The sequence below is a fragment of the Thermobia domestica genome, chromosome 12, assembly GCF_964235325.1.
Source record: "Thermobia domestica chromosome 12, izTheDome1.hap1.1, whole genome shotgun sequence".
Lineage (NCBI taxonomy): Eukaryota > Metazoa > Arthropoda > Insecta > Zygentoma > Lepismatidae > Thermobia > Thermobia domestica.
The window spans coordinates 28,620,667-28,646,459 of NC_137465.1; the positions used below are offsets into that span (position 1 = coordinate 28,620,667).

A 25,793-nucleotide genomic window follows, 5' to 3' on the forward strand; every position below is an offset into this window, starting at 1 on the left:
AGAGGGTGATATTCTTTTCTAATTTTCGATACACCTATATCCCAATGTTAGCTATAGTGCTACATCAGGATAACCAACAGGCAGTGATGAAAATTTTCCGATTCACAAAAACATACTTCACTTATTCTTACATCGTTGTTTAGTCGATATGTGAGGTGGAAAATTTTCTTCTATATTTTTCCGGAAACTTTTCCGTTCTTAACAAATATCAGTGATTAAGTAACAATTCGTCAGTATTCATAAAATTGATTGAATTCATATATAGAAACGTTAAAAAGTGAAAGATCGTTTAAAGAATTTGAAAATTTTCATGGCTCAGACAATTTTCAGTACGATGTAGGAACTAGTGGAACAATTTTTCATGAATCGAAAAATTATGTCCTGTACAATGAAAATTTTCCGGAAATTTTTCCGATTCATAAAAACATACTCCATTTATTCCTACTTCGTTGTTTAGTTGAGATGTGAGGTGGAAAATTTGCTTTTATATTTTTCCGGAAAATTTTCCGTTCTTAACAAATATCAGTGATTAAGTAACAATTCGTCAATATTCATAAAATTGATTGAGTTCATGTATAGAAATGTTAAAAAGTGAAAGATCGTTTAAAGAATCTGAAAATTTTCATGGCTTAGACAATTTTCAGTACTATGTAGGAATAAGTGGAACAATTTTTCATGAATCCTCTACAGTGATGAAAATTTTCCGGGAAATTTTGAAACGGAAAATTTTCCGATTCGTAAAAACATACTCCACTTATTCCTACATCGTTGTTTAGCCGTAATGTGAGGTGGAAAATTTTCTTCTATATTTTTCCGGAAAAGTTTCCGTTCTTAACCAATGTCAATGATCAAATAACAATTCGTCAGTATTCATAAAATTGATTGAATTCATATATAGAAATGTTAAAATGTGAAAGATCGTTTAAAGAATCTGAAAATTTTCATGGCTCAGACAATTTTCAGTACTACGTAGGAACAAGTGGAGCATTTTTTCATGAATCGAAAAATTGTCTGTCCTGTACAGTGATGAAAAATTTCCGGAAAATTTTCCGATTCATAAAAACATACTCCACTTATTCCTACATCGTTGTTTAGCCGTGATGTGAGGTGGAAAATTTTCTTCTATATTTTTCCGGAAAATTTTTCGGTCTTAACAAATATCAGTGATCAAGTAACAATTCGTCAGTATTCATAAAATTGATTGAATTCATATATAGAAATGTTAAAAAGTGAAAGATCGTTTAAAGAATCAAAATTTTCATGGCTTAAACAATTTTCAGTACTATGTAGGAACAAGTGGAACAATTTTTCATGAATCGAATGAATAAGTGGAGTATGTTTTTATGGATCGGAAAATATTCATGACTTTTAATAAATTGAAATTTTAGATAATAGAATGTGATATTTATACTCTACGAACTCGAGGTATGTTCTCTGCACTTTGCATACACACCACACACACACACACACACACAGAGAGAGAGAGAGAGAGAGAGAGTAGTTGAATTGAGTTGATTTTGAGTTTAACGTCCCATTCAACAGCGATACTATATAAAACGGTACTAACTGATTAACGTGGAATCCGAACTACATGAGCTCCCGCTGGGAATCGAAGCCAGGTTTTCCATGCCAAAGGCGCGTATGCTAACCGCTTAGCAACGAAGGAGCTTGTAGAGTAAGAGAGAGAGAGAGAAACACTGTAAAATTTTATTTCCCAACTTGAAATAGAAAATTTTCCGGTTCCCGAAAGCTAATTGGAAAATTATAATTTGATGCTGACTAACTTTCCTCTACTGAAATTCAATTTTTGTAGCAGTTAAATATAGTGGAAAATTTTCCACCTAACATCACTATACATAATATCCAAAATTGTCAGGCCTATGAAAAGTGTTTTCCATTTGTTTCTACATTGTGATGAAAATTTTCCGATCTATGAAAATTCCTCTCACTTGTTTCTACAGAGCAATACAACTTTCCGATTCACAAAAAAAGTTGTTTTACTTCTTGCTTCAAAATGATGAAAACTTTCCGACTCATAAAAAGTTCTTCAATTTTTCCATATAAGGCAGAAAATATTTGGATTCATGAAAAATTGTTTAACTTGTTCCTACATACTACTGAAAATTGTCTGATCCATGAAAATTTTCAGATTCTTTAAACGATCTTTCACTTTTTAACATTTCTATACATAAATTCAATCAATTTCATGATTCCTGAGGAATTGTTATTTGATTACTGATATTTTTTTAGAACGGAAAATTTTACGGAAAAATATAGCGGAAAATTTTCCGCGGAAAAATATAGCGGAAAATTTTCCACCTCACATCACTACCAACAGGCCATAAATACTGTAGTTAACTGTGGAGGAAAGAACGAGGTCAGTTCCTTAGTCCTGTAATGCAGCTCCCTTAGAGGGGGGGAGATAAAATGTGCTGCAGAATGCCTTATGCTGAGTTGATATTTGCGTGATAGTCTGTGTGACCATCAATGTACTGGATTGAAGCCGTGGGCATGGTTTGGTGCCCACGTTAATAGTTAATCCTATCCTTCATACCCTCTTTGCTGGGTAAGAACGCAAAACAGAAAAGAAAATCAAAAAAGAAGTTAACTGAAAAATGTGACACCAGTAAATAAACGAGACCTTTTGAAATTGGATTACACCATATTTATAACATTTTATATCTATTTTCATCTTTGTTAAAATATACTCTTACCATATAACAAGACGGTACCAAGTGTTAAGTTAATTTTATAGAAACTAGTGCCGCTTGGAGAGGGATATTGAACCCATACCCTCAACAAACATTTAACACTTTCGATCCTAGGCTAATCGGGCCTTGTTTATTCCAGTATCCTGGGATTTTTAGGCCTTTAAAAAAAATATAGTACATTACTAAATAATAATAGACTCACTAAAAGCATTACAAACAAATTTTTGTACTTTAGATTTTATTATGAATATATAATTTGGTGATGTAAGGAGGGGTAGTTTGGGGTAGTGCTGCTGTTTGAAATGTGTGCTTTTTGAACAATAGAAGAATAATACTCCACTGCGTGTGAAGTGCGAGCAGTGACAATGGTGTGTAATAAGGAGCGGGAAATCTGCGGGAACTGACCGCTGAGTTCCGTTATGGTGAAGCGACGATTCTGCATGATGCTTTCCCAAACAAGATCCACAATGTCGTCTGTGATGACGGTTGACCCCCCACTGCGCTCCTCATCATGCATATTTTTGCGTCCTGCTGCAAATTGTCTATTCCAGGAACGCACGATTTGCTTGCTCACGACGTTAGGTCCATAGACCTGGCACAGCTGATGATCGATTTCAATCAACGCTATGCCATGTGCATTCAGAAACTTTATCACTGCTCGCACTTCACACGGGGCGGGACCTGGAATAGGAATCTTCAACCACTGCCACGACGCTTCTGAGAGCACTAGAAAAGTTCTGCTGGCGCACGCGCCATGTTAGGACCTTACTCTCTCACGTCAACGCAGTCGCTGCGCGCCACGTACGGTTTCCTAGCTATGGGACGCGTGGGAAACTTACTTTCTGGATGCGCCTAGTGCAAATATTTTTATATGGATGTTCTCATGTACTCACCTGCTTTTTAAATTTTCCAAATCAGAATCCAAATCTGAATCATCAATTTCACCTTCCGAACGAGATCTAAACTGCATTCTTCTAAAATCTTTGATATTTCTTCTACATTCGTTGTACTTGGTTCAAATTAGGGATGGCCAAAATTTTCCGGAAATTTTGTTTTTCGGAATAGGAAAATTTACTTTCCGGATTTCGGGAAAAAATCCGGAAAAATTCCGGAATTCGGAAAAATTCCGGATTTCGGAAAAAATTCGGAATTCAGAAAAAATCCGGAATTCGGAAAAATTCCGGATTTCGGAAAAATTCCGGAATTCAGATAAATTCCGATATTAGGAAAAAATCCGGAATTTAGAAAAAATCGGAATTTTTCCGATTTTACTTTCCGGATTCCGGCAAGTAAAAATCTGGAATTGGCCATCCCTAGCTAGTAGCTGTTAAAAGAGAAACACAATAATGAATATATATACTGTATTAGTTTCTTGTAGTTGGATATGTCTTTATCACTTACACTTGTACGTAGACAATTGCTACTGCAGTCATTTACAACTGCTTTATGAGGAAGGTCTTATTTTCACACACAAAAAAGTTGCCGGTATGTCTCAAACATTATCGCGTTCCCACCTGCATCCAGCTGCTCTGGCAGCTGCTCCAAAGCACTGCAAACTACTTTTTAACCAGGCGAAAGGCAGTGAAGGAAAAGAAATCTCAACAAATATTCTAATAACATTTGCTTTGTTCGTACACCGTGCATACTTTATATTGGAAACAGCTAGCATGAGAACGGGAGGTGGAATATATATATATAACCAGAATTAAGACTACACATTCATACATTTTATTTCTATATACAAGAGAAAGGCCAAACAAAGACAATCACTGTTTTGTTCAGAAGGAAAGAGATAATTCCTTTTTTGTAAACGCAAAAAGTCACCGTACACTTATGATTGAATTAATGCTTATAAAGTATATTACGTTATTTAATATTTTGTGGGATTACCCTGTGCGTTAATGATTGTCTGTAGTCTTCGTGGCATTGATTTCACCTGTAGTAGTTCGTAGTTCTGTAGCTTCAGGACTGATTATGTCCCATTCTTCTTGAATAGCTTTTCTCAGGCCTTCTTTAGTAGAGAAGCTGTGCCTTCTGATTCTTGTCTCCAGAACAGACCATAGATGTTCTATGGGGTTCATGTCTGGGGATTGGGGAGGTGTGCGATGCTGTTTCAAGGTATTATAGAGTAGCCACAATCGAGTATTTTCCGCTGTATGTTTGGAGTTGTTGCCTTGCTGAACAATAAATTGTTTTCTGCGCACTAGTATGGAGATTTTCCTTTAATATGTTAATATACACTTTGTGGATCATCACTCCATCGATAAAGTGGAGACGACCCACTCCTGAGCCACTCATACAACCCCAGACGAGCACGGACCCTCCTCCGTGTCTTACTTTAGGGACGAGATTTTGAGGATTCATCTCTGTATTCACCTTGCACCATACCATTCGCCTCCCATTGGATTCGATAAGATTAAATTTACTTTCGTCCGAAAATGTGACCCTATTCCAGAAAGAAGCCTGATCCCTTATCTTTATACTCTTTTTCAAACTTTAGTCTCTTTATACGATTTGTCTTGTTCACCCATAACATTTTCCTGGCTATCCGACCATGATACCCTGTAAATATTCCGCACTGTACTGGCTGATACTTTAACACCGCGTGTTTCCAGATCCGTTGCCAATTGCACAGCACTACTTTTCGGAACCTTTTTTCTTTCTCTAATAATGTAACGTTTATCTTGTTCACTCAACACTCTTGGTCTTCCAGGTTTTTTTTTTTTTTTTTTTTTTTCACAGTGATAGAAACATTATACATCGCAATTATTGTTTGTACTGTTGAACGAGGCCTGTCTGCAAGGTTTGCTATCTTTCTCAAAAACTTAGGCCTACCTTTCTTATGCAATTTAATAATTACTTTTCTTGTCTCCTCATTTGTTTCTGTTCGGTTGCTTCCCATTTTGACAGCCCACCGTGCAGTGTTTTCACTCCTATTCACAACTAAACTCATTCTGTTATTCGTCATTCTATATAGAGGTATATACTCAGGTGAATACTAGTGAACCCCAGTTGTGGTATCTTTGTTTCGTATTCGTACGTCAGGTGTACGATCTCTTTTTGCGTCTACTCTATACACTTTCTACGGAATTTATTTACTTTCTGACCATTAAACTTGTCTTTGTGGTTCTTTATTGATATATTCATAAAGCTTAGTTTTCATTATTCATATTGTGTGTGTTATTACACTTCTTAAATTTTCTGTTTCTTTTTCGAGGGCATTCTCGTTTCAATAGCATAGGTGTACGAACACTTTCTGCGCTCACTGTATGTACAGTAAATACAAATTTACAATTTTTGACTTTACGAAGTATACAATGTAATTGTTTAATAATTAACATAAGCAGGCATTCATTAATTTATATTAATATAATAATTAATAAAACTAATAAGCGGGTGATTGATGACTCAGTGGTAGAGTTTTCATCTATGGTATTCTAACCCAGGACATATGGGTTTTCGATGGCTAATTTTGTGTTCGAAAATTTTTCCGGTGGTAGGCCTACTCTTGGTTCCTTTTCTTATATTTGTTCCATCATCACTCATTAACCAATTTAGTTTATCAAAACTCTATAGCCATATATTCATTCCATCCGTCAATAAAACAAACAGTCTCAAGAACTATCTGATGGATTACCATCAATTTTGGCCACGATGTACAAAGTCAATAGTTAAGAATCGAGTTCCCTGATGAATGTAATATTCAAACCGGAAGCGGTACAAATCAACTATTTCCGGTTTTAACGTTAATCATTATATAGTAAATATGGTAATAGATAGCGAGAAGCGGTTTCCAGTAATCGACATATAGAACATTCATGTAGATAGAATGTTACCCAATTTGTGCATCTGCTGAAAATAATGAGCTTAGGTATTTAGAGAGCATTTTCCGCTTTAGAAAATGTGTGCTTGGTAAATAATGTAGAGAATTAGCTGAGTCAGGCACGTAGCTAGAATATGGTAATAGGAAGGGAGGGTCTGTCACGAAATACTGTGGTTATTTCCAAGGGCTCAATCATTCTAAACTATTTTATTGGCTACATATATTGGTTCGTTTAGCCAAGATTTCTAATGGAGGGATGATATGAAATACTGTGGTTACACACCAGAGGCTCGATCAATCTAAATATTTTACTGACAACATACCCATATTGATTGGTTAGGACAATAAAATGAGGATATATTAGTAAGTATTTTAATAAGAAGCTATGAAGGAATCTCGAGTAAAGAATATAAAAAAGTATTGAAAAAGATATAGTCTTCCGAGGTCATTCGAATTTTGCGTCTGGGAAATTTGCGCCCTACCTCAAGAACAGGGAAAATTGCGCCTGCGATGTACCTCCACCGGGAAGTTTGAGCCCTGCGAAATAAAAGAACCTATTGGAGCTTACGCATTGCTCGGAGGGGCTGACATTACAGCATAAACAATCCTCCCCCAACAACCATGCCATTTGTGATTTATTTTCATTGTGGCTATATAAGGGAAGAATAAACTTCAATATAAGCCAAAAGAACACAACGGATCAACGCAATCACTGCTTCTTCCAGAGATGATTTTGGGGGAACACTGGCCTCCCCAGAGCTCTCAGAGTGCCCCCTCGGAGGAGACCAAAATAATACGTCTATAATATAATAACACTGGTCTACATCAATTTTGCTGACTGAAGTCTACCAGCTGTTCTTTAATAATTCGAGTGTGCTAAATCCAAAAATGAAATCCGTTTTTCTCTATCACGTCAGGTATTTTCACAAAATGAAATTTTATCTAGTATTTCATGTATGCTTTAGAACCATTAATCGTAATGTAGTTCTAAAATGTGTCACAAGATGGCAGCACATACATTATTACGTTTAATTTTATCTTTACGAGTTATTGGAAAACATTTAAACGTAAGAATTAAAGAATATAAGTATAGATAATTCAAAATCATGTTCAATTAAAATTGAAGAGAATATTACGTATGTAAACAATTCAACTAAGGGAGCACTCGCAGCTGAATTTTCATACAGGGTCACGAGTTACGCTGCGCTCTTTGTTTACGGAAAACAAGGCGAGTTAATAGATTGCGAAAGGTGTACAAGAATTTTGTGGAAGTTTTGCGAACATTTACTGATCTGGTTATTTCTAGTATTGATGCACTGTATTGGTGTTGTTATATCTACAGGATTATAATTACTATAGTGTAGACTACACACATTCTGATCAAGTCGGCAGTTGTACCGAGTTTAAATAATATGATATCTATTCGTAGAAAGTGTAAGAATGATCCGGATATAATTTGCAATATTTGTGGTTCTTTCACAACCCCGAGAAAACGAAGAAATATTTCGGAATTTGTACGAAAAGTGTATCATGCATATTTCGGAATTAAATTGGGCGACCAAGATGCGACCGTGTGCGACCATGGGCGAAGATTGGACGACCATGGCCACCACATAAAGTATGCAGGACCTGTGTAGAAAATCTCAGACAATGGAGCAAGGGTCGAAGAACAAGCCTTAGTTTTGGAATCCCAATGGTGTGGTGAGAGCAGCAAAATCAATCACTCAATCAGAATTAAATGATTTAATTCGCGACCTTGCTCTACCAAAAGCATCAGCAGAATTGCTGGGTTCAAGACTGAAAGAGATGAATATCTTTTTCACCAGGAACAACTATCGTATATCGGGAGAGAGAAGCATCTATTACAATATTTTCAAAAAGAGGAAGAATGGAGGCTCTTTATTGACCCTTCGAAGAGGAGTTTAAAGTGTGTATTGCTGTAGAATGAATAAGTTGGCATCCATTCCTGTTGGTCACTCCACACATTTGAAGGAAAGCTACCAAACATTCAAAATACTCCTTGAGAAGATAAATGATGAGAATGATAGATGGCTTTTGTGTAGGGACCTCAAGGGGATTTGAATGTTACTGGGCCAACAATCAGGTTTTACGAAATATCCTTGTTTCATTTGTTTATGGGACAGCCGTGCAAGGAATGAATACTGGGTACGAGGATTGTGGCCTGCCAGAGTAGACTTTGAAGTGAGAGAGGAAAACATCCAGAACGAACCGCTTGTTGACCCTAAGAAAGTGTGGGAGTCTCCCTCCACTACACAGAAAGCTGATATTAATGAAACAGTATGTAAACGCTTTGAATCAGGATAGTGCTTACTTCAAATACATTTGCTCGAAATTTCCTGCATTGACACAGGAGAAAGTGAAAGCTGGTATTTTTGACGGCCCCCAGATAAGGTTGCTAATGAAAGATAAAGAGTTCTTACAAATCATGAACCCCACAGAAAGAGATGCATGGGATGCTTTTTGTGTCGTTGTTACAAACTTTCTTGGAAACTTTAAAGCAGGCAACTACGAGGAACTTGTTGACAATTTGTTGGCCACATTTCAGAAGTTAGGAGTAAATATGAGTGTGAAGCTTCAGTTCCTACACAGCCATCTAGACTATTTTCCTTCCAATCTTGGTGTCCTTAGTGCAGAATAGGGTGAAAGATTTCATCAGGATATCAAAACCATAGAGAACTGGCACCAGGGAAGGTGGAACGAAAACATGATGGTGCTTGCAGCGTGACGTTCCGGAGTCCACTTACTCCAGAAAATCAAAGAAACGAAGATTTTTGCCTGAGTAGGTAAGCCCGCTGGGTTATTTTGTTGTGTGCATTTATCAGCTTGACGTCGTAAATGAAATTAAAAAAACATATTGGATTTGCTTAACATTCTATCAATCTGAATTCATTACTGACAAATAGGTTCGTAAAACTACTCCATACGTAATATTCTGGAACCATAAACATCATGTTGCACATGTATAGTAGGTTGTGTGTGGTTTGGTGTCAGTAACTTTATCATAACTTGTTTCGTATTTATATTAATATTAAGGCAATAGTACAATATTGAATATAAGTTTCTTACTATGATATATGGAACAAATCAGAAACTTCTGTCAATGTAAGTATGATCCGATTGTGTAAAATTCTGACGAGATAGGCGAAAACTAACTACATCACTGGAATCAGGGACCTCGATTTTTAAAAACACAAGTCAAACATCTCAGTCAGCAGAAAAAAAGTTTTCATATGTAGACCAGTGTAATAAATAGAATAGTACCAGCAGTGACCCCCTCCGGAATACTAAGTGTGCCCCCCGGAACATTTTTTCTGAAAGAACGACTGAACGCAATTGTGTGTTTGAAGTGTAATTCCAGCAAGTAAACACACTGTACATAGTTTTCTTGATAATATTACTGAACTGATTTTACATTCACTTTACATTTTCTTTTCTATATTTTGTGTCCTAAAAAGCCAAACAACTCGCAAGGATTGTGAACAGAGATATCTGGGTAGAGCCAAACAGACTTTTGTAGATTAAATTATACTCTTTGATTATATTAATAAATAATTATATATCAGTCATTTATATTTTTATTGTAAATTTTGTAGTATAATGAAACATTGTATTTGTATGGATTGCCCTTTAGTGAACTAAAATTGTATTTTTTTCATTTGTTCGGAATATTATAACGGATGGAGTAACTCACTGAGACGATGAGAGGCAAGCCTAGTTCAAGTGTGAGTGGAAGTTACTTTACACAATACAAAAATAAGTTGAATCGTAAGGCGCTAACATCCCAGTGCAAATATATAGCCGGCGCATTTTCCCCTCTTTTTGCGGTAGGGCGCAAACATCCCAGTGCAAATATATTGCGAGCGCATTTTTTCCTATTTTTGTGGTAGGGCGCAAATTTCCCGGGCGTAAAATTCTCGCATTCAAGGAAAATATAATGTCCGTGAAGTTGACAAGCCACTTATGTCAGACTCCAATTTCGACTTTAAACGTCGCTAGTGCTATGTTAGTGTTCGATAGTGACGCAAATCGATAGTACTCCACAGATAACGTGTGCTTTTTAAATAATGGATATAAGTCTTCTAACTGCATGCCAACACGCCCACTTCTAAGAATCATCTAAAAAATGAGGTTAACCGTTAGGGCAAGTAAGTGTTCATTAGTGCCATTAACATTAGCGTTAATGCCTCCATCGTACGGCCCTTTGAGTAATAATAACACAACGCTCTTTGCTAGAGTCTCAATGCGTCCCTATATTCTCGCGAACATTCTGACATGCCCAAGTTAGTTACTTTTTTTTTGCAACTATTGTTTATCTGTTATTGTTTATCGTTTATTGCTAGTCTGCAGAGTAGTCCTTACATTAATATGCCATTGTCCTTGATAATCATTGCGTATTTACAAGCAGTTTGTTATTACTGTTAGAAGATATCAAAAAACAACAGATAAAATCTACTACTTAACGGTTCATATTTTTCTTTTACAGTACATAAACGATTAATAATAATAATAATAATAATAATAATAATAATAATAATAATAATAATAATAATAATAATAATAATAAGACTATTCCAGCATAAAAGTTATCAATTGCATCACACTGGCAACAAGCGACGCATATTTTAACTTCATAAAAATTCGTTTCTCACGATTTTCTGGAAAACTACGTATGATAACATCTTCATTATGTCAAGTTGTTTATCTCAGTGTGATATATGTATTACCTCTGGACAATATCACAGTAAAACAAAAATTAAATATTAGGAGTACATCGTACTTTTGGACTACATCTCATTAACCATGGGAAGATTGAGTAGTGTATACTTTAGGATGTAAGTTTCAGCTTAACTTGCATCATACATTCTTAGGATTACAAAAAGGAAATTTGTTCGTTTGCATTTGAACGAAATTCTTAGGATTACAAAAAGAAAAAATATTTTTTCTGAATTCCGGAATTTTTCCGAAATCCGGAATTTTTCTGAATTCAGGAATTTTTCCGAATTTCGGAATTTTCCGATTTTACTTTCCGGATTCCGGAAAGTAAAAATTCCGGAATTGGCCATCCCTAGTTCAAATGATAGAACTTCTGTAAAATTAAATACTTTTCGAAACAAGATATTCCACAATTATACCGAACGAACAGGAGCCAAACGAAGAAAGTTGATCACAACAATCAACCTATAAAAGTTCGTTTACTCTTCGCTGGATGTCAGGTGAATAGTATTTCTTAAGGATTGAGTTTTAGCACGGTCGACAACCGACAGCAACCAAACCCGTATCCAGGGGGGTCTAGGGTGGGCCGGGCCCACCCCTAAAATTTTCACAGGAGGCTTGCAAATGAACTATAAAATGGTGATCAACTATAATATGGTTGCATCGCCCCCCCCCCTACATTTTTGGGCTGGCTACCGACCTGCAGCAACCCATAAGTTACATAGAAGCTAAAAATAAATAAATAAATAAATAAATAAATAAATAAAATGAGTTAGGCTCGGGCTCCGGCGTTTTTGGAATAAACATACAAAACGAGTGTGACTCGGGCTTAGGATCGAAAGTGTTAATTTGAAACTTGTAGGAGGATAGTTAATGAGATGTAACCCAAAATTATGATTAATTATTATAAACTGGTTAATGAGATATAGCCCATAATTATGATTAACTCTTAAGCTTTAGACCGTATAATAATAATAATAATAATAATAATAATAATAATAATAATAATAATAATAATAATAATAATAATAATAATAATAATAATAATAATAATAATAAAAACTGTAATGTTGTGTAACATGAGAAATATATCAGTAGACAGATTACTCATGCTAAAGAAAATAACATACTTTGAGGGTAAATTCTCATGCGTGGTTTTCGAGAAAATCCAATTCTCATGGCGTTTAAAACACTGTCGTTTGCTGCCAATAATAATTAAAAGCTTTTACTCTGTTGGATTAAGTTGTAAAAAAAAAAAATACAGTGCTGAAAAGCAGATTGTATCTTTTGGCGAGTACCCTCTCTTAATGGTGACACACACATGGCCATAGTACTTCTAACAGTGACACATATAGCTAATATCCGTAAGAGTGTAATAATTTATACACTTTTAAAATTAAGTTTTAAAAATGAAATTTGTGTTAAGATAATAAAAAACGGTTTATCAGTTATATATACAGTAATTAATTTTATCTTATTATATACTATCAGTAAGGGTACGGTTATAGTGAAATTTTGTTATTTCATATTCATCTTTTCCTTTTTCTCCTTCAACAGGACGGAAAAAGCAAAGCAAAGACATTGTTTTAAATGCCTGGTGATATCGCACGCTGAATTAAGTTCCATATGCATTTTTTAAAAGTGTTTTAACTTCGTAGTGAACGAGCAAATGGACAAATCACTGATTGGCTCCTTCTTCGCCAATTTAATTCTTCAGGCAGAAGTGTAATAAAACCGTACTACATAGTAAAATATTAAAAATATTTAGTGTGAAAGTATAGAATCAGAGTTGTTACCACCTACCACACTGTGACACGAATCACTGACTGGCTACTCTCTCTCTCTCTCACACACACACACACACTCACACACACACACACAAACAAACTAGTCCAGCTTGTTCAGTGACGTTTCAAACAAGGTTGCAGGTGTTCTCTTTACTGCAAATGTGTTGTTGCTGCCTGAACAACAAAGAACTCTTTGATCGTTCTTGCTGTCAACTCTGGTTTGCCGGTGAGTGAGGATAATTCATCGCTAAACTCGGCATAAACACATTGTTCTATGAAGAATGAAGAGTGATTCGAGATAGAAAAATTGAAAAGGGAAGGATGAAATAGGAAAATTTCGGCATAGCCGTATGTAAGTGTATATTGTGTTCAAACACGTAGCCATAATTTTTTGGGGGGAGGAGGGACAACCAAGTTAAAAAGAATAGATAGATAGATAGATAGATAGATAGATAGATAGATAGATAGATAGATAGATAGATAGATAGATAGATAGATAGATAGATAGATAGATAGATAGATAGATAGATAGATAGATAGATAGATAGATACATACATACATACATACATACATACATACATACATACATACATATAGATATATATAAAGAGTGAATTCATGAATTAACTGCACAAAGAGCTTTATTCTGCATTAAAAACAGTGTATTTTCTACATATAAATACTCTAAATAATACTGTAAAAATTTAAAAAGAAAACAGTATTTAAATGCACTAGAAGTCTCAGGTAAGCCCCTGATATTTGGTGTTACTCAAAAAATTACAATTGTAGTAGAGTTAAAAAAGTATTTTCCTCTCTCCACTGCTAGCCATCACATCAATCACCTTTTCAACATCAGGCGATAACTGGGAATGAATAGATAACAATGCAAATCCTGTAAGCCGTTCACCACCCATCTTGTTTCGGAGATATGATTTGATTCTTTTCAATGAAGCAAAGATCTTTCTACAGAAGCTGTTGAAACGGGCAAGCAAGTGAAAATTCGAAGTAGCTTGCGAATGGGGCGTTTACACTTAGTCGATTTGCGTTCGATTCAGTTGAATTGACGTCACTTTCAACTTAATCGACCGTGTACACGGGAATTCAACTTAATAGCTTGTTGATCGAAAGCGACTAATCGACTGGCAACTGAATTAAAAGACGTTCTATTTTCTGTGGTTGAAATAATTGAACACATCCATCGATCTGATTCGGCCTAGTTGCTTCGATTTAGTGGCAAATGCAGCGAGTCGATTTAGTCGTGCGACTAAATCGACCAAGTGTAAACGCCCCATAATTGACGGAAAGAAGGCTGGATCACACGCATCCAATATATCCATTATACCTTGAGGTTTGTTTGGTTCTGCTCGCCATTTTTCACACCATAGACTGTACTCTACTTTGATGAAAGGTTCAGAAACAAAAGTTACCCAATAGAATTAAATATTTGAAAGGTCTTGCAGCTTTCTTTCATCAGCAATTATTTGGAAGCAGAATCTCTAGAGAAGATCATATATCTTTGTTATCAGAAAATCTTTCTTTTAGCCCAGAGATTAAATCATCCAAACATGGTAAAAATATTCATCTTCTAAAATACTCTTCTGGAGAACAGTTTGATAGATTTGACCTTCTCATTTGTTCGCCAATCACCCGAGGGGCCTGGATTTCACTTCCGAATATTTCCTTTGCTAATTTGGAACAAGATTTGAAAATATCACTGAACTGTGAGTCAGCATTTTCTCGCACTTGTTGCTTGTTCAGCATATTGAACAGCAGATGCTAAATCATGGTTCGGATTTTGAAGATAGGTAGACAATAATAGAGTAAAACTAAAAATCAGCTCACACGTTTCCATTAACACCAAAAAATAACCTTTCTCTATGACAGCCAAAAGTGTCGACGCAGTTTATGCCACAGTTCGGTGGGTCATAGATAAATTTGTCAATGTCACAACTATTGGTTCAAACAGCTCACAGAACACATTCAATGAGTCGTGATGTTTTATGAATTTTGCCTCACACACACTGACGAGTCGTTTTTTCTTGCTCTCTGGTGTAAGTTTTTCTATATTTACTTTCAGTTTTTCCTTCGCTAAAGCATTGTTGCTAAAGAGATTGCACACTTCCTTCACAACACCGATGGCGTTTCTCACGTCAGGAACTGATAAAAAATGAGAAAGCACTAAATTCAGTCGGTAAGAAGCACAGTGGACGTTGGTAGCTTTTGGAAACTGCGCTTTTATTCTAGCTTGCACACCACTAATTTTCCCTTCCATGTTGGTTGCTCCATCATATTCCTGTCCAACAAGATAGTTCAGATTTAATTCCAGATATTTGCACTTATTCAAAATTGTCTCACTGATGGCTTCGGCACTCATATTACATAGTTAAAAAAAAAAAAAAAAAAAAAACTCAAGAAATCCTCTCTCAATGTGCTTTCATAAGTGTAACGAACACACAACAAAAATTGTCCTTTTTAACTCATGTCCAATGTTTCATCTACTAAAATGGCGAAATATTTGTTTTGATTTATTCGATTCACTATTTCTTGTTGTATGAGCTTTCCACAAACTTCTATTATCTCATTTGGAATTTCAGGACTTAAGTAAGTTGCATTCTTGGGACTGTTTATTACATGTTTTCGCAAAGTTTCATCATAAAGTGCTCTAAATCGCAACAATGTCCGAAATTTCCCATCCTTGTGAAGCGGTTTTTCTAGAGATAAGGGATCAGTGTCTTTGTCACCTCGTAAGGGCAACTCTTGTTCTCCACAGAAAATGGCAGTTTCAGAAACTAAAGCTCTCAAAGCCGCTCTGTTTTGTTCTTTTTCCTTTCTTTTTTGTTCATTCAGTTGCGTAGCAATATCCTCCATTTTTGATGTCATGATCTTAAAAAAAAAAAAAAAAAAAAAAAAAATCTGCTGCCAATGTTGAAAACAGATGGAATTTCGACGTAGAATGTTCTCTAAATCTTTTAGTTGCTTCTTTCGAATTGTCGAAAGGTTTTGATACCAAACTTCCAACTTTCTGGTGCAGGCCTTTTCCTGCATATTCTGACGAGAATATAACACAGTATTTACAGTAGGATCCACATTTCACAGGGAAAAAATACTAGCCATTCCCATTTTGTCATCCAGTCTCTCAGAAAACGCAATTTCCTTTTTCCGTAACAGCGAGTCGCGGGAAAATGAAAGATGTATCAGGTACGGTACATTCACAAAACAGTATTAGAAAAGTAGATATTTTTTTAAAAAAAAAAAGTTTGTTTCCAATTTTGAAAGAAAGACAGTTTTTTGATCTATGAAGATGAAGATGAAGCAAACTGTAAAGAAACAAACTGTTTTGTTTAGATAGCAAGCAGTAAAGCGAGTTTAGTTTAGCTAAAGAAAAACAGATTTTAACTAATTTTTTAACTATACATTGTTGAGATTCATTTACATTAGTTGTAGGGTTACAGGCTTAAAATCTATTCCAAAACTATTATTTCTGAGTATTCACTTTACACAAACTTTATCATTATTTTATTTTTGACATACACTTCGAGTCATTTAAGATTTTGTAAAACAAGGTTGAATTTTACTGTTTAAATGAACAAACGAACTGTAAAGTAAGTTTTTTTTTTTGTATCACATTTAAAAATACTAGACTATTAAAAGTAAAAATAAAACAAAATTTTTTAAGTTTTTGTTTTCTTCTTAAGCCAAAAATTTTACTATTTTTGTTTTTAATATTTTAAACTATTTTCTTTAAAATTTTACGGAGGAGGACCCCCCGGACCTCCCACTTTCCAGTGGAGAATTCTATACACCCCAGTCACCCTGGTAGTCTGTCTTCCCCAAAGTTTATGTACTGCCAACGCCAATGGGTGTCTGAAATTAAAAAAAAAATCTCGGTGTTTACAGAAAAATGTCAGTTTGAGAGAAATATGTTCATCAGCATAAGTAATTACAAAGTTTTTACAGTTTGTTACAATTTGTTGTATACATAGTTTTACATGACACGGAAGTTATATAAAGGAGACAAACAACATAATTTACATATGTAGATATAACGCTATTTTCTTCTGGCTCGTCCAGACAATTTAACAAGCGGATAGAAAAAACAAAACTAAGAAATCTACGTGCGACAAATAAACATAAAAAAATCGATAAAATTATAAAATATTGATCTCCATTTTTAAATTTTAAGTCCACACATTATGGGCTATCTTCTAAATTTCAAGTTTCTGTTCTCAGCTCAAAAAGTTTTGAGCTTTGTTTTCTGTTCAATAATATTTCATGAAATGAAGTGAAAGTAGAAAGTATGGGGAAAAGAGAGAGGGAAAACTATCAATTTATCACTGAATGATGTGTGATAGGGAAATAAACAGGCGTGGAATCAAGAAGGAGGTTATATTCTGCAGTTTCTCGTTAGTAACAAACAGTAAATAGAAAATGATAGTAATCAGAGGACAGATCCCGCAGCATTTGGAGGGAACTCCCCGATAGAAGAAGAAGAAAGTGCTGGCTTCTCGTTTACATAAGTACTAAAAACGTTAAAACGCAGATCCCTAAAGAAGAAAAAAAAAAGAGCATCAAACATAGTAATAACCTTGAGACTAACCAGCACAATTAGGACTTCTGTGTTCACGTTTCAAACCTGTTCAGGCATGGTAACAGAATTACTATATCAATATCCTAAAGGAAGACAAATGCAGTAAACCATTCCCAAAGCCTTCCTGGGTAGAGGTATGAGTAGCGTTACCATATGACAGATTGTAGAAAAGAGGACATATTTAGGTTTCAAAAAAAAATATTTATATTACTCAACAAACATCTTAATATAATATTTAGCGAGAAAATACAATTTATACAACTAAATTTTGCAATAACAATTATGGAAATACGAGGGTGGTTTGGAAAGTTCTTGGCCTTACCTACAAAATAGGAAAATATTTAGATAAGTTATGTTTTATTTTTCCACGTAATCCTTCTCGATCGTGATATTTACATTTACGCCACCTTTCTGGTAACGCTCCTATACCACTTTTATAAAGATTCCTCGAGCCGTACAAAATATCCCAGTAGGTCTACAGCATTTTTCTCTGCACCCCAAGAAAATCTCTCACCCTCTCCCAAAAAACTTTTTCAGGTTTCTAAACAAGTGAAAGCCCGAGGAGGCCAAATCAGGTAAATAGGGCGGGTGCGGAAACAGTTCGAACCCATAGGAATGAATTTGTGGCATGGATGCAAGGGACGTGTCAACGCGCGCATTGTCCGTGTGAAGCAACACATTTCTTCGCAGCATTCCTGGCCTTTTAATTCCGATTTTCTTGCCGAAACGTCGCAGAAGGGTGGAGTAGTATTCAGAATTGGAAATATTTCCCTTTTCCAAGAAATCAGTCAGGATAATGTCCCTAGCATTCCAGAAAATGATGCAATAATCTTGTTCGCCGACAAAACTTGTTTGGCTTTCTTTGGGACAGGAGATCGAGGTCGTTTCCATTCCTTCGATTGTTGTTTTGATTCCGGTGTACGATGGTGTACCCACGTCTCATCCATAGTCACAGATCTGCCAATAAACTTTTAAACTGTTCTAAACAATCACGGGAAAGGGTAAGTCGATTGTGTTTGTGTTCAACTGAAAGCAACTTGAGCACCCATCTCACGGACACCTTAGAAAACCCTAATTCGTTTCGATAATGTTTTGTGCTCGCTCATAGAAAATACCCTCAGTCTCAGCTATCTCTCGGGTTTTGATTCTGCGGTCAATCAAAATAAGGTTACAAATTTTATTGACATTTTCTCTTGCCACACTTAAATTCAGTTACTCACTTTTTCAGCATGAAATACGAGGTCGTGACGTCTTCTAGTGTCTCTACCATGTCCACATGAATTTTCTGTGATGTTAAGTCCTTTCTATGCCTTTCTATTTTCTCCATGCCACAAATTTCCATCACTTTCGCCGACTTAGCGCCTTAAAAACTCCTCACGTGAAACAATAGAGAAATGAAATTTTACACAGTGACTACTAACGGATATAGCTACGCAGCCAATGTATACAAATATAAAATAATTGCTTTTTTCCTAGTGAGGCCACAAACTTTCCAATCCGTTCAACCCTCCTCCAAAACAGAATATTTCCCCATTTCCCTTTTAGAAAAACTCACTCGGACCCGTTTTTAGGGCCCGAACAAGAGGGGAATTAAACGTTTGAACCCACACGGAAATTCTCAAATTTTCATGAGGTAAAATTGTATTTACACGTAATAAAATTGTAACAGGTGTCCTTACCTAATAAAAATGATGTATTATAGGGAGCTAGCTTTTTTACCAGCGGGGGCTGAGGTAGAGGGGGAAAATTTTCAACATTTTTTCTGCATGACTCTTGCGACACTTCCTTACTCTCCTTCTATATGTCAGCGTTGCCAGTCGTAAAAAAATGTCACATGAATGTCATTCTGAAGAGTTAGTTGATTATTTGTTGCATGGGCGGCGATAAGGGGGGCAAGAGGGGGCAGTTGCCCCCTCACTTTTTTGAAGTGAACCTTAAAGTTCATAATTTCATTTGGAAATGTAAAGTTTGTGTAGAGTACTGCTTCATCGAAAAAATGGCGCCATATAATATTTGCCGTTGCGCGAGTACGTATGGTTTATTTGTCTTCCCGTCGAGTTAAGAAAGCTACAGAAATTCGTTTCAATTGCCACGGAAAATGGCCCCAAAACAGCGCCGTAACAGATTTTTTTGGGGGGATGCAAGCACTAATACGGGTATGTGGGCTCCCTAGAAAAAGTTGTTTTTCTAATTCTTGGGTCCCCTCTTTCCATCTTTCTCTTACTCTTTATGGGAACCCGAAGCCTGTGGGCCCTCCCGCACAGCATGATCTGCGGTGCCATTAGTTATTCCCCTGGGACCGTTACATATGTGACAAATTAATTAATGGGACAATATTCACAAACTTCAAAGCCATATGAATAAATATTATTTCTAGGGACCCTAATAGTAGACAGTTTTTACTGAAATGGGCCCACAACTTATTTTATGTTTTATTTACCTTTTGTGTGCTGTTTAGTTTATGTAATGAAGTGAAACTGTTTGATCCTTCATTTATATTTTCCATGTTCGTACCGTATATGGAGTAAGAAAATTTTGTCTTAAAATGGGCTCGCATCGAACGGCGGAGAGCTTCTCTGGGGGCAGTTGGCCCCTGCCCCCACAAGTTACGGCCCTGCCCAAAATTTAACCCATTGGAGTGCAACAATTCTAGCGTAGCTACAATTCCTTGTTACAAGGACTCGATATGTTAGCTGCTTTGAAACTGAAAGAACATTTCACAAAAGAAAGTCTTTCACAAGTTATTCTTAAATTGTACAAAAATCGACAGTGCCTAAAATGTCATTCTTCATTACTATGATTAATATTATCCTTTCCATTTATTTGTTTTGCAAATTTGTTATTAAATAATCTGATCACACACTTTTTCAAACAGAATTTTAAGATGTCAATGAGCAAGGAGTTAAATCTCTTCTTACACCTGTCTAATTTGCGTGTGTCGACGTATACACGTTTCTATATTCTTTGAACATTATTTATGACTTATTTTTTTAAAATTGTATTGAGTATTTATCTTCATTGTTTTCTGTTACATTTTAGTGCCTATTTTAATGCCTATTTTGTAAATTTTAAGTGCCTATTTGCCCACGTATTTTCCACGTTTTTAATGCCTAAACATCTGGAGCCTTATGCAGAGTCGTTTTGACGCATGATTAGTGCCATACTAACGAGTTCGACTGACATAAGTTTCCTGCAGTAGTCAGGTCTTTAGTATGACGCTAATCTTACGTCAAAACGACTCTGCATAAGGCGGCTGGTCTCTAGTGATAATGATTAATCGAACTTAAACATAACACCATGGGCGGCGATTAGGGGGGGCAAAGGGGGGCAGTTGCCTCCCCCCCACCTTTTTGAAGTAATCCATTAATGTATATAATTTCATTTGGAAGTGTAGTTTTTGTATGTACAACTGTTTCATAAAAAAAAATGGTGCCATATGATTGCCGTTGCGTGAGTACGTATTGGTTGTCTTTCCGTGAAGTTAAGAAACGTACAGGAATTGCGTTTTGCCACGGAAAATGGCCCAAAAATTGACCTATTGAAGCACAACAATTTCAGCATACTTTCAATTCAGGGATATAGAAGCAAAACTTGCTAAATCCATTTTTTAATTTTCTCAGGAAATGAAGAAGTGACGCCCGTATGTTTCAGAAGTTGAACATTTTTTTTAGTGTTCACTACTTAATACAAATGAGTGAAATCAACCACCAAACAAAACAAAAAAAAAGTTGTTCAACAATTTGGAAGACATGATGGCATCACTTTTTCTTTGTTCCCAGATAAAATTCGAAAATGGATTTAGCAGGGTTTGCTTCTATACCCCCTTCCTACAAGGGCTCGATATGTTAGCCGCTTTGAAGCTAACTAAGAGAACGTTTCGCAAAGAAAATAAGTATTTCACAAGGTATTATTTAATTACACAAAAATTGACAGTTATTAAAATGTCTTTTCTTCTTTGTAAAGTAAGGAATATTAATTAAAAGGACAATAATAAGAAACAACTTCTACCTTTTTAATTGTTTTGTAGTGTAATATACGCGTGAAGTGGTGTGTTTAGGGGTGTACGAGTGTATATATAATGAAATTTAGTGAATTCAACACAATTCTAGGTTTTAGGATTATTTTCTATAACTGGAGTGTGGAGTGATTGTAAGTATTGTTGTGTTTTAATGTGTTCCAAGAAAGTGAAAACTGCACCTAGTGGCAACGAACATGTTTCGGGAAGCTGCAAAAGCAAATATTGCTTTAAATGCCGTAGCATATGCTTGTAGTATTTACTGTCTTTCATTTTTTAAGAGTAATAACATACGTTTAATAGCATATCTGAAATTAAAATTTAAGTTGTTCATTAATCCCAAGTTTTAATATTACTTCTACAAAACAAGACTCGTTATTCATTACTGTTTAATATTATCCTTTCTATTTATTTCTTTTGTACATTTGTTATTAAATAATCTGATTACACAATTTTCCACACAAAATTTTAAGATATTCATGAGCGTAATCAAATCTCTTCTTACACATTCGTTGTTTAACAGTACAAAGGGCTAGTACCTACTTGCATTGCTCTTGTCAATTTAATTAATAAAATATGAAATACGATATACTGTATTTTAACCGAAAAAGATAGTATCCTATTAGTTATACAACCTTTCGTCAAACAAAGTGTTAGAAACAACCAGGGAAACTAAGATTTATATACAGATATTCTGATCATATCTTGCCCCCCCCCCCACTTTTAACGTCCAATCGCCGCCACTGCATAACACATACCGGTATATTCTTCATTGCACTTCGAAACTGTTAATAGGAAATTATGTAAATAATTTATATATTTCAAGTGTTATGTATAAGCTCTGTAATTAGATTGTAAATAAATGTATTACACGAAGACATTGCTATTTTTAGAGCCAACAAAATTTCTTCGAAAGAGCGAAATATTCTTAGATATAATAATTATTAATAAGAATAAATATTTATTATTATTATTATTATTATTATTATTATTACTATTATTATTATTATATTAATAAAAATTAACGCTATAAACAAGCTTAGAAGCTTCTAAATGTAGGACCTACTTTTTTTTTTTTTTTTTTTTTTTTTTGCAATTTTTCTCTATTATATCCTTTATATTTGCAATTGTTGAAACAGATATCAAACAAGTAATGAGTCAGATGATTATTCGAACATTGTATACATAGTTCTTGTTTTCTGTTACGTTATAGATGTAACATTGTTTTTGTTTTTCTTTACACAAATGCCAATCAATGTATATCCTTCTTTATTTTATTTTATTTTATTTTATTTTTATTTGCTCGCCTTTCTCTCTATTTTTCCTCTCTCTTTTAGTTTTATTTTATTTTTATGTTTACTCTTATTATTGTACATGTATATAAGTATTTGAATATAACTTAATTCCTGTAAGCCTATTGTAATTGGGACAGCCGTCCTGTTATAGGTGACAAATAAATAAATAAATAAATAAAGCGGGGTTTGGAACCATCGCATTCAACTATCCTGTTGCAATCGAAGACTAAAATGCTAGACCGTTCCGCCACGCGGGTGGTTATAAAATATAGAAGGTGAGTAATATGCAAAATGTATTCAAATACGGTAACTGTTTATGCAAATTTAAAAGAAAATCTTTCGATAGGGATTGCACAGTTTGCGCATGAGCTCTTTGAATTAAATGAGTATTAGCTGATTTTTTACAGCGCACTGGCAACCCTGCCCAGGACCATCGAGTGACCGTTTCTCGATGACGGGGACGGGGCACCTGTCAACCAAATCTGAATTCCTCAGCCTCGCATTAAAGCCAGCTCCCAGTAATAATTTTCCTCGTGGTAAATAACATAAATTATCTTGGAAATATACTATGACGCAACAAGAAGAGATGTAGGGTTTCAAAAAACAATAAGAAAAACAATTTATTCCTGAATACCATTGAAGAAATTGTACACTTTAGCTTGCGATATACTATTAGATGTTTTGTTCATTTTGAAAATTATTTAACGCTTATATTAATTGCGCATCGTTGCATATGTATTATTACAATTTACAATTTAGTCAGTCTATTAGAAAATTGGGACAATACAACTTCCAAACAATGAGATTTCAATACTTAAACGAAGTAGCATGTACAGTACAACTACTGGTTGCAATCTATCTATCTAGCTAGCTAGCTATCTAAATCTTCTATATAAATAAAAGTGAAAGTGACTATTTTTCTGACTTAACTCTTGAGCCACACGACCGATTTCGATCAAATTTTCAACATAGATGAGGTTCGGGCTTGAGATGGTTTTTATCATTTCAATTTGACTGTGCTTTTTAGAGGAAGGAGGGGGAGATATATAAAAATGATCGAAAATGACCGATGTTAGTGTCAAATCCATAGTTTTTAGGGTCGCTGAGATTAACACTAATGCCGTTTAAATCCAAAATTAGCCCGCATTCGCAGTGGCGTATTTAAAGGGGGCTTCCGGGCTGAATCCCCCCCCCCCCCCGAAATTTTATTTACTATATTAAAGTTAATGAAATATCTTGCAGAATTTTCACATGTCCAGGAATAAAGTTAGCAAAGCCCCTCTCCGAAACAAAATCGTAAATACGCCACTCTCATTCGTACTCCTAAGGTGGATGGTGACATGTAAAAATAATTGAAAATGATCGATGTTAGCGTCGAATTCATAGTTTTTGGGATCCCTAAGTCGATTGTTGATAGTTTTGGTGCCCGTTATTATGTCAAAAATGAAACATATTTTCCCCGTGCGAAGAACGGACATTTTGCTAGTAGAGTAGTAAAATCAAAGATAGAATCTGTTCCTCGGATGCTGAATCCATATCAAAGACTTTACTCGCTATCGTGATATACTGATAAATGTTGAAACTGGAAATGACTAATTTGAACCACTTCCAGTTGGAATAAGTTAACGGAGGAGATGGGATCCATTCTTGGGACGCCGAATCGATTGAAAAAAAAAATCCATATATCTTACCGTTTTTGTTCTTTAGAAATCAGTATTGAAACCGAAAATACTAGCAAAAATTAACGACTTCCGGTTACGGCAGAATGTTGTGCTTGATGTTGGTATGTTCTTTAGAGATGTTGAATCAATTGTCGCTACATATTATCGTTTTTGTTCTATGATAATCAACATTGAAATCGGAAGCAGTTGATTCCTACCACTTCGGTTTTAATACAGGCTTAACGGAGGAAACGAAATATATTCTTGGGTCAGTGAATTGATCGCAAATAATCGGTTCCCGACATTCCTTTCAGTTTTTGTTGTGTGGAAATAATGAAAGCGGAAGTATTAGTAAATTTCAAATATTTCTGTTTTCGGTAAAGTGTTGCACAAAGTGATGATATGTTCTCCTGAGACACTGAATCGATTGTTTAAAAAAAATGGTTTGTAGCTATCGGTTACTGTTTGTTTCGTGGTGTTCAACTTTGAAACCGGAAATGGTTGAGTTCTAGTACTTTTGATTTGAGTAGAGGGTTAACGGATGAGATGGAACCTATTGTTGGGACGCTGAATCGGTACAAATACCCGCATCTTAATACGTCTTACCGTTTTTGCTCTGATACCTGTTGACAGACTGTCGAATACATTATCATATAAATATTCTTCATTATAATCTTGTTCTCTACTTTTCTTCACCTATTTCCAAAGTTTATTCTATAACTTATGCCTCTTAGCTGTGCTACCTTCGTGATACTGTACCTTTAGTCCCAAAGTTCGAAGCGCTCAGCTAATAGTTACTTGTTATGTCTACTTCCTCTTCAAAATTTGAAACGAATCTTTTTCTCTATATCTGAACTTTCCAGTACTACCATGTCTTCAATTTCGTTCCTATCTATATTTTATACGGGGAGATTCAACTTCAGTCATCATAAGATGATTTGACAACTTTTGTTCTTCCTATTTCTATACTTCTTCCATATAAGTACGAGGAGTGTTCAAATGAGAAGGTACGAAACAACACTGTGGGTATAATCGAAGTCTTTATTCAAAAGTAATCACCAGAGACCGAAGCAGAACTATCCCACTGTTTCACAAGCTGAAGGTTTCCCTGTTTCCAGAATCCCTGTGGCTGTGACAGCAGCCAGTCCCCCACTGTGTCCTTCAGTTCTTCGTCGGAG

General features: G+C 35.3%; 1 protein-coding gene across 1 annotated transcript; it reads right to left on the minus strand.

Annotated features, from left to right (window-relative positions):
• Positions 1 to 14,959: 14,959 nt before the first annotated feature.
• On the minus strand, positions 14,960 to 15,430 carry LOC145665911 (zinc finger MYM-type protein 1-like). The gene has a single exon (XM_081733016.1). The coding sequence runs from the start codon at positions 15,428 to 15,430 to the stop codon at positions 14,960 to 14,962; it is 471 nt and encodes a 156-aa protein (XP_081589142.1).
• Between the last annotated feature and the right edge of the window lie 10,363 nt (positions 15,431 to 25,793).

Coding starts and splice junctions, on each gene's coding strand:
- LOC145665911 (XM_081733016.1), bottom strand. CDS start 15,430: ATGAGTGCCGAAGCCATCAGTGAGACAATTTTGAATAAGTGCAAATAT.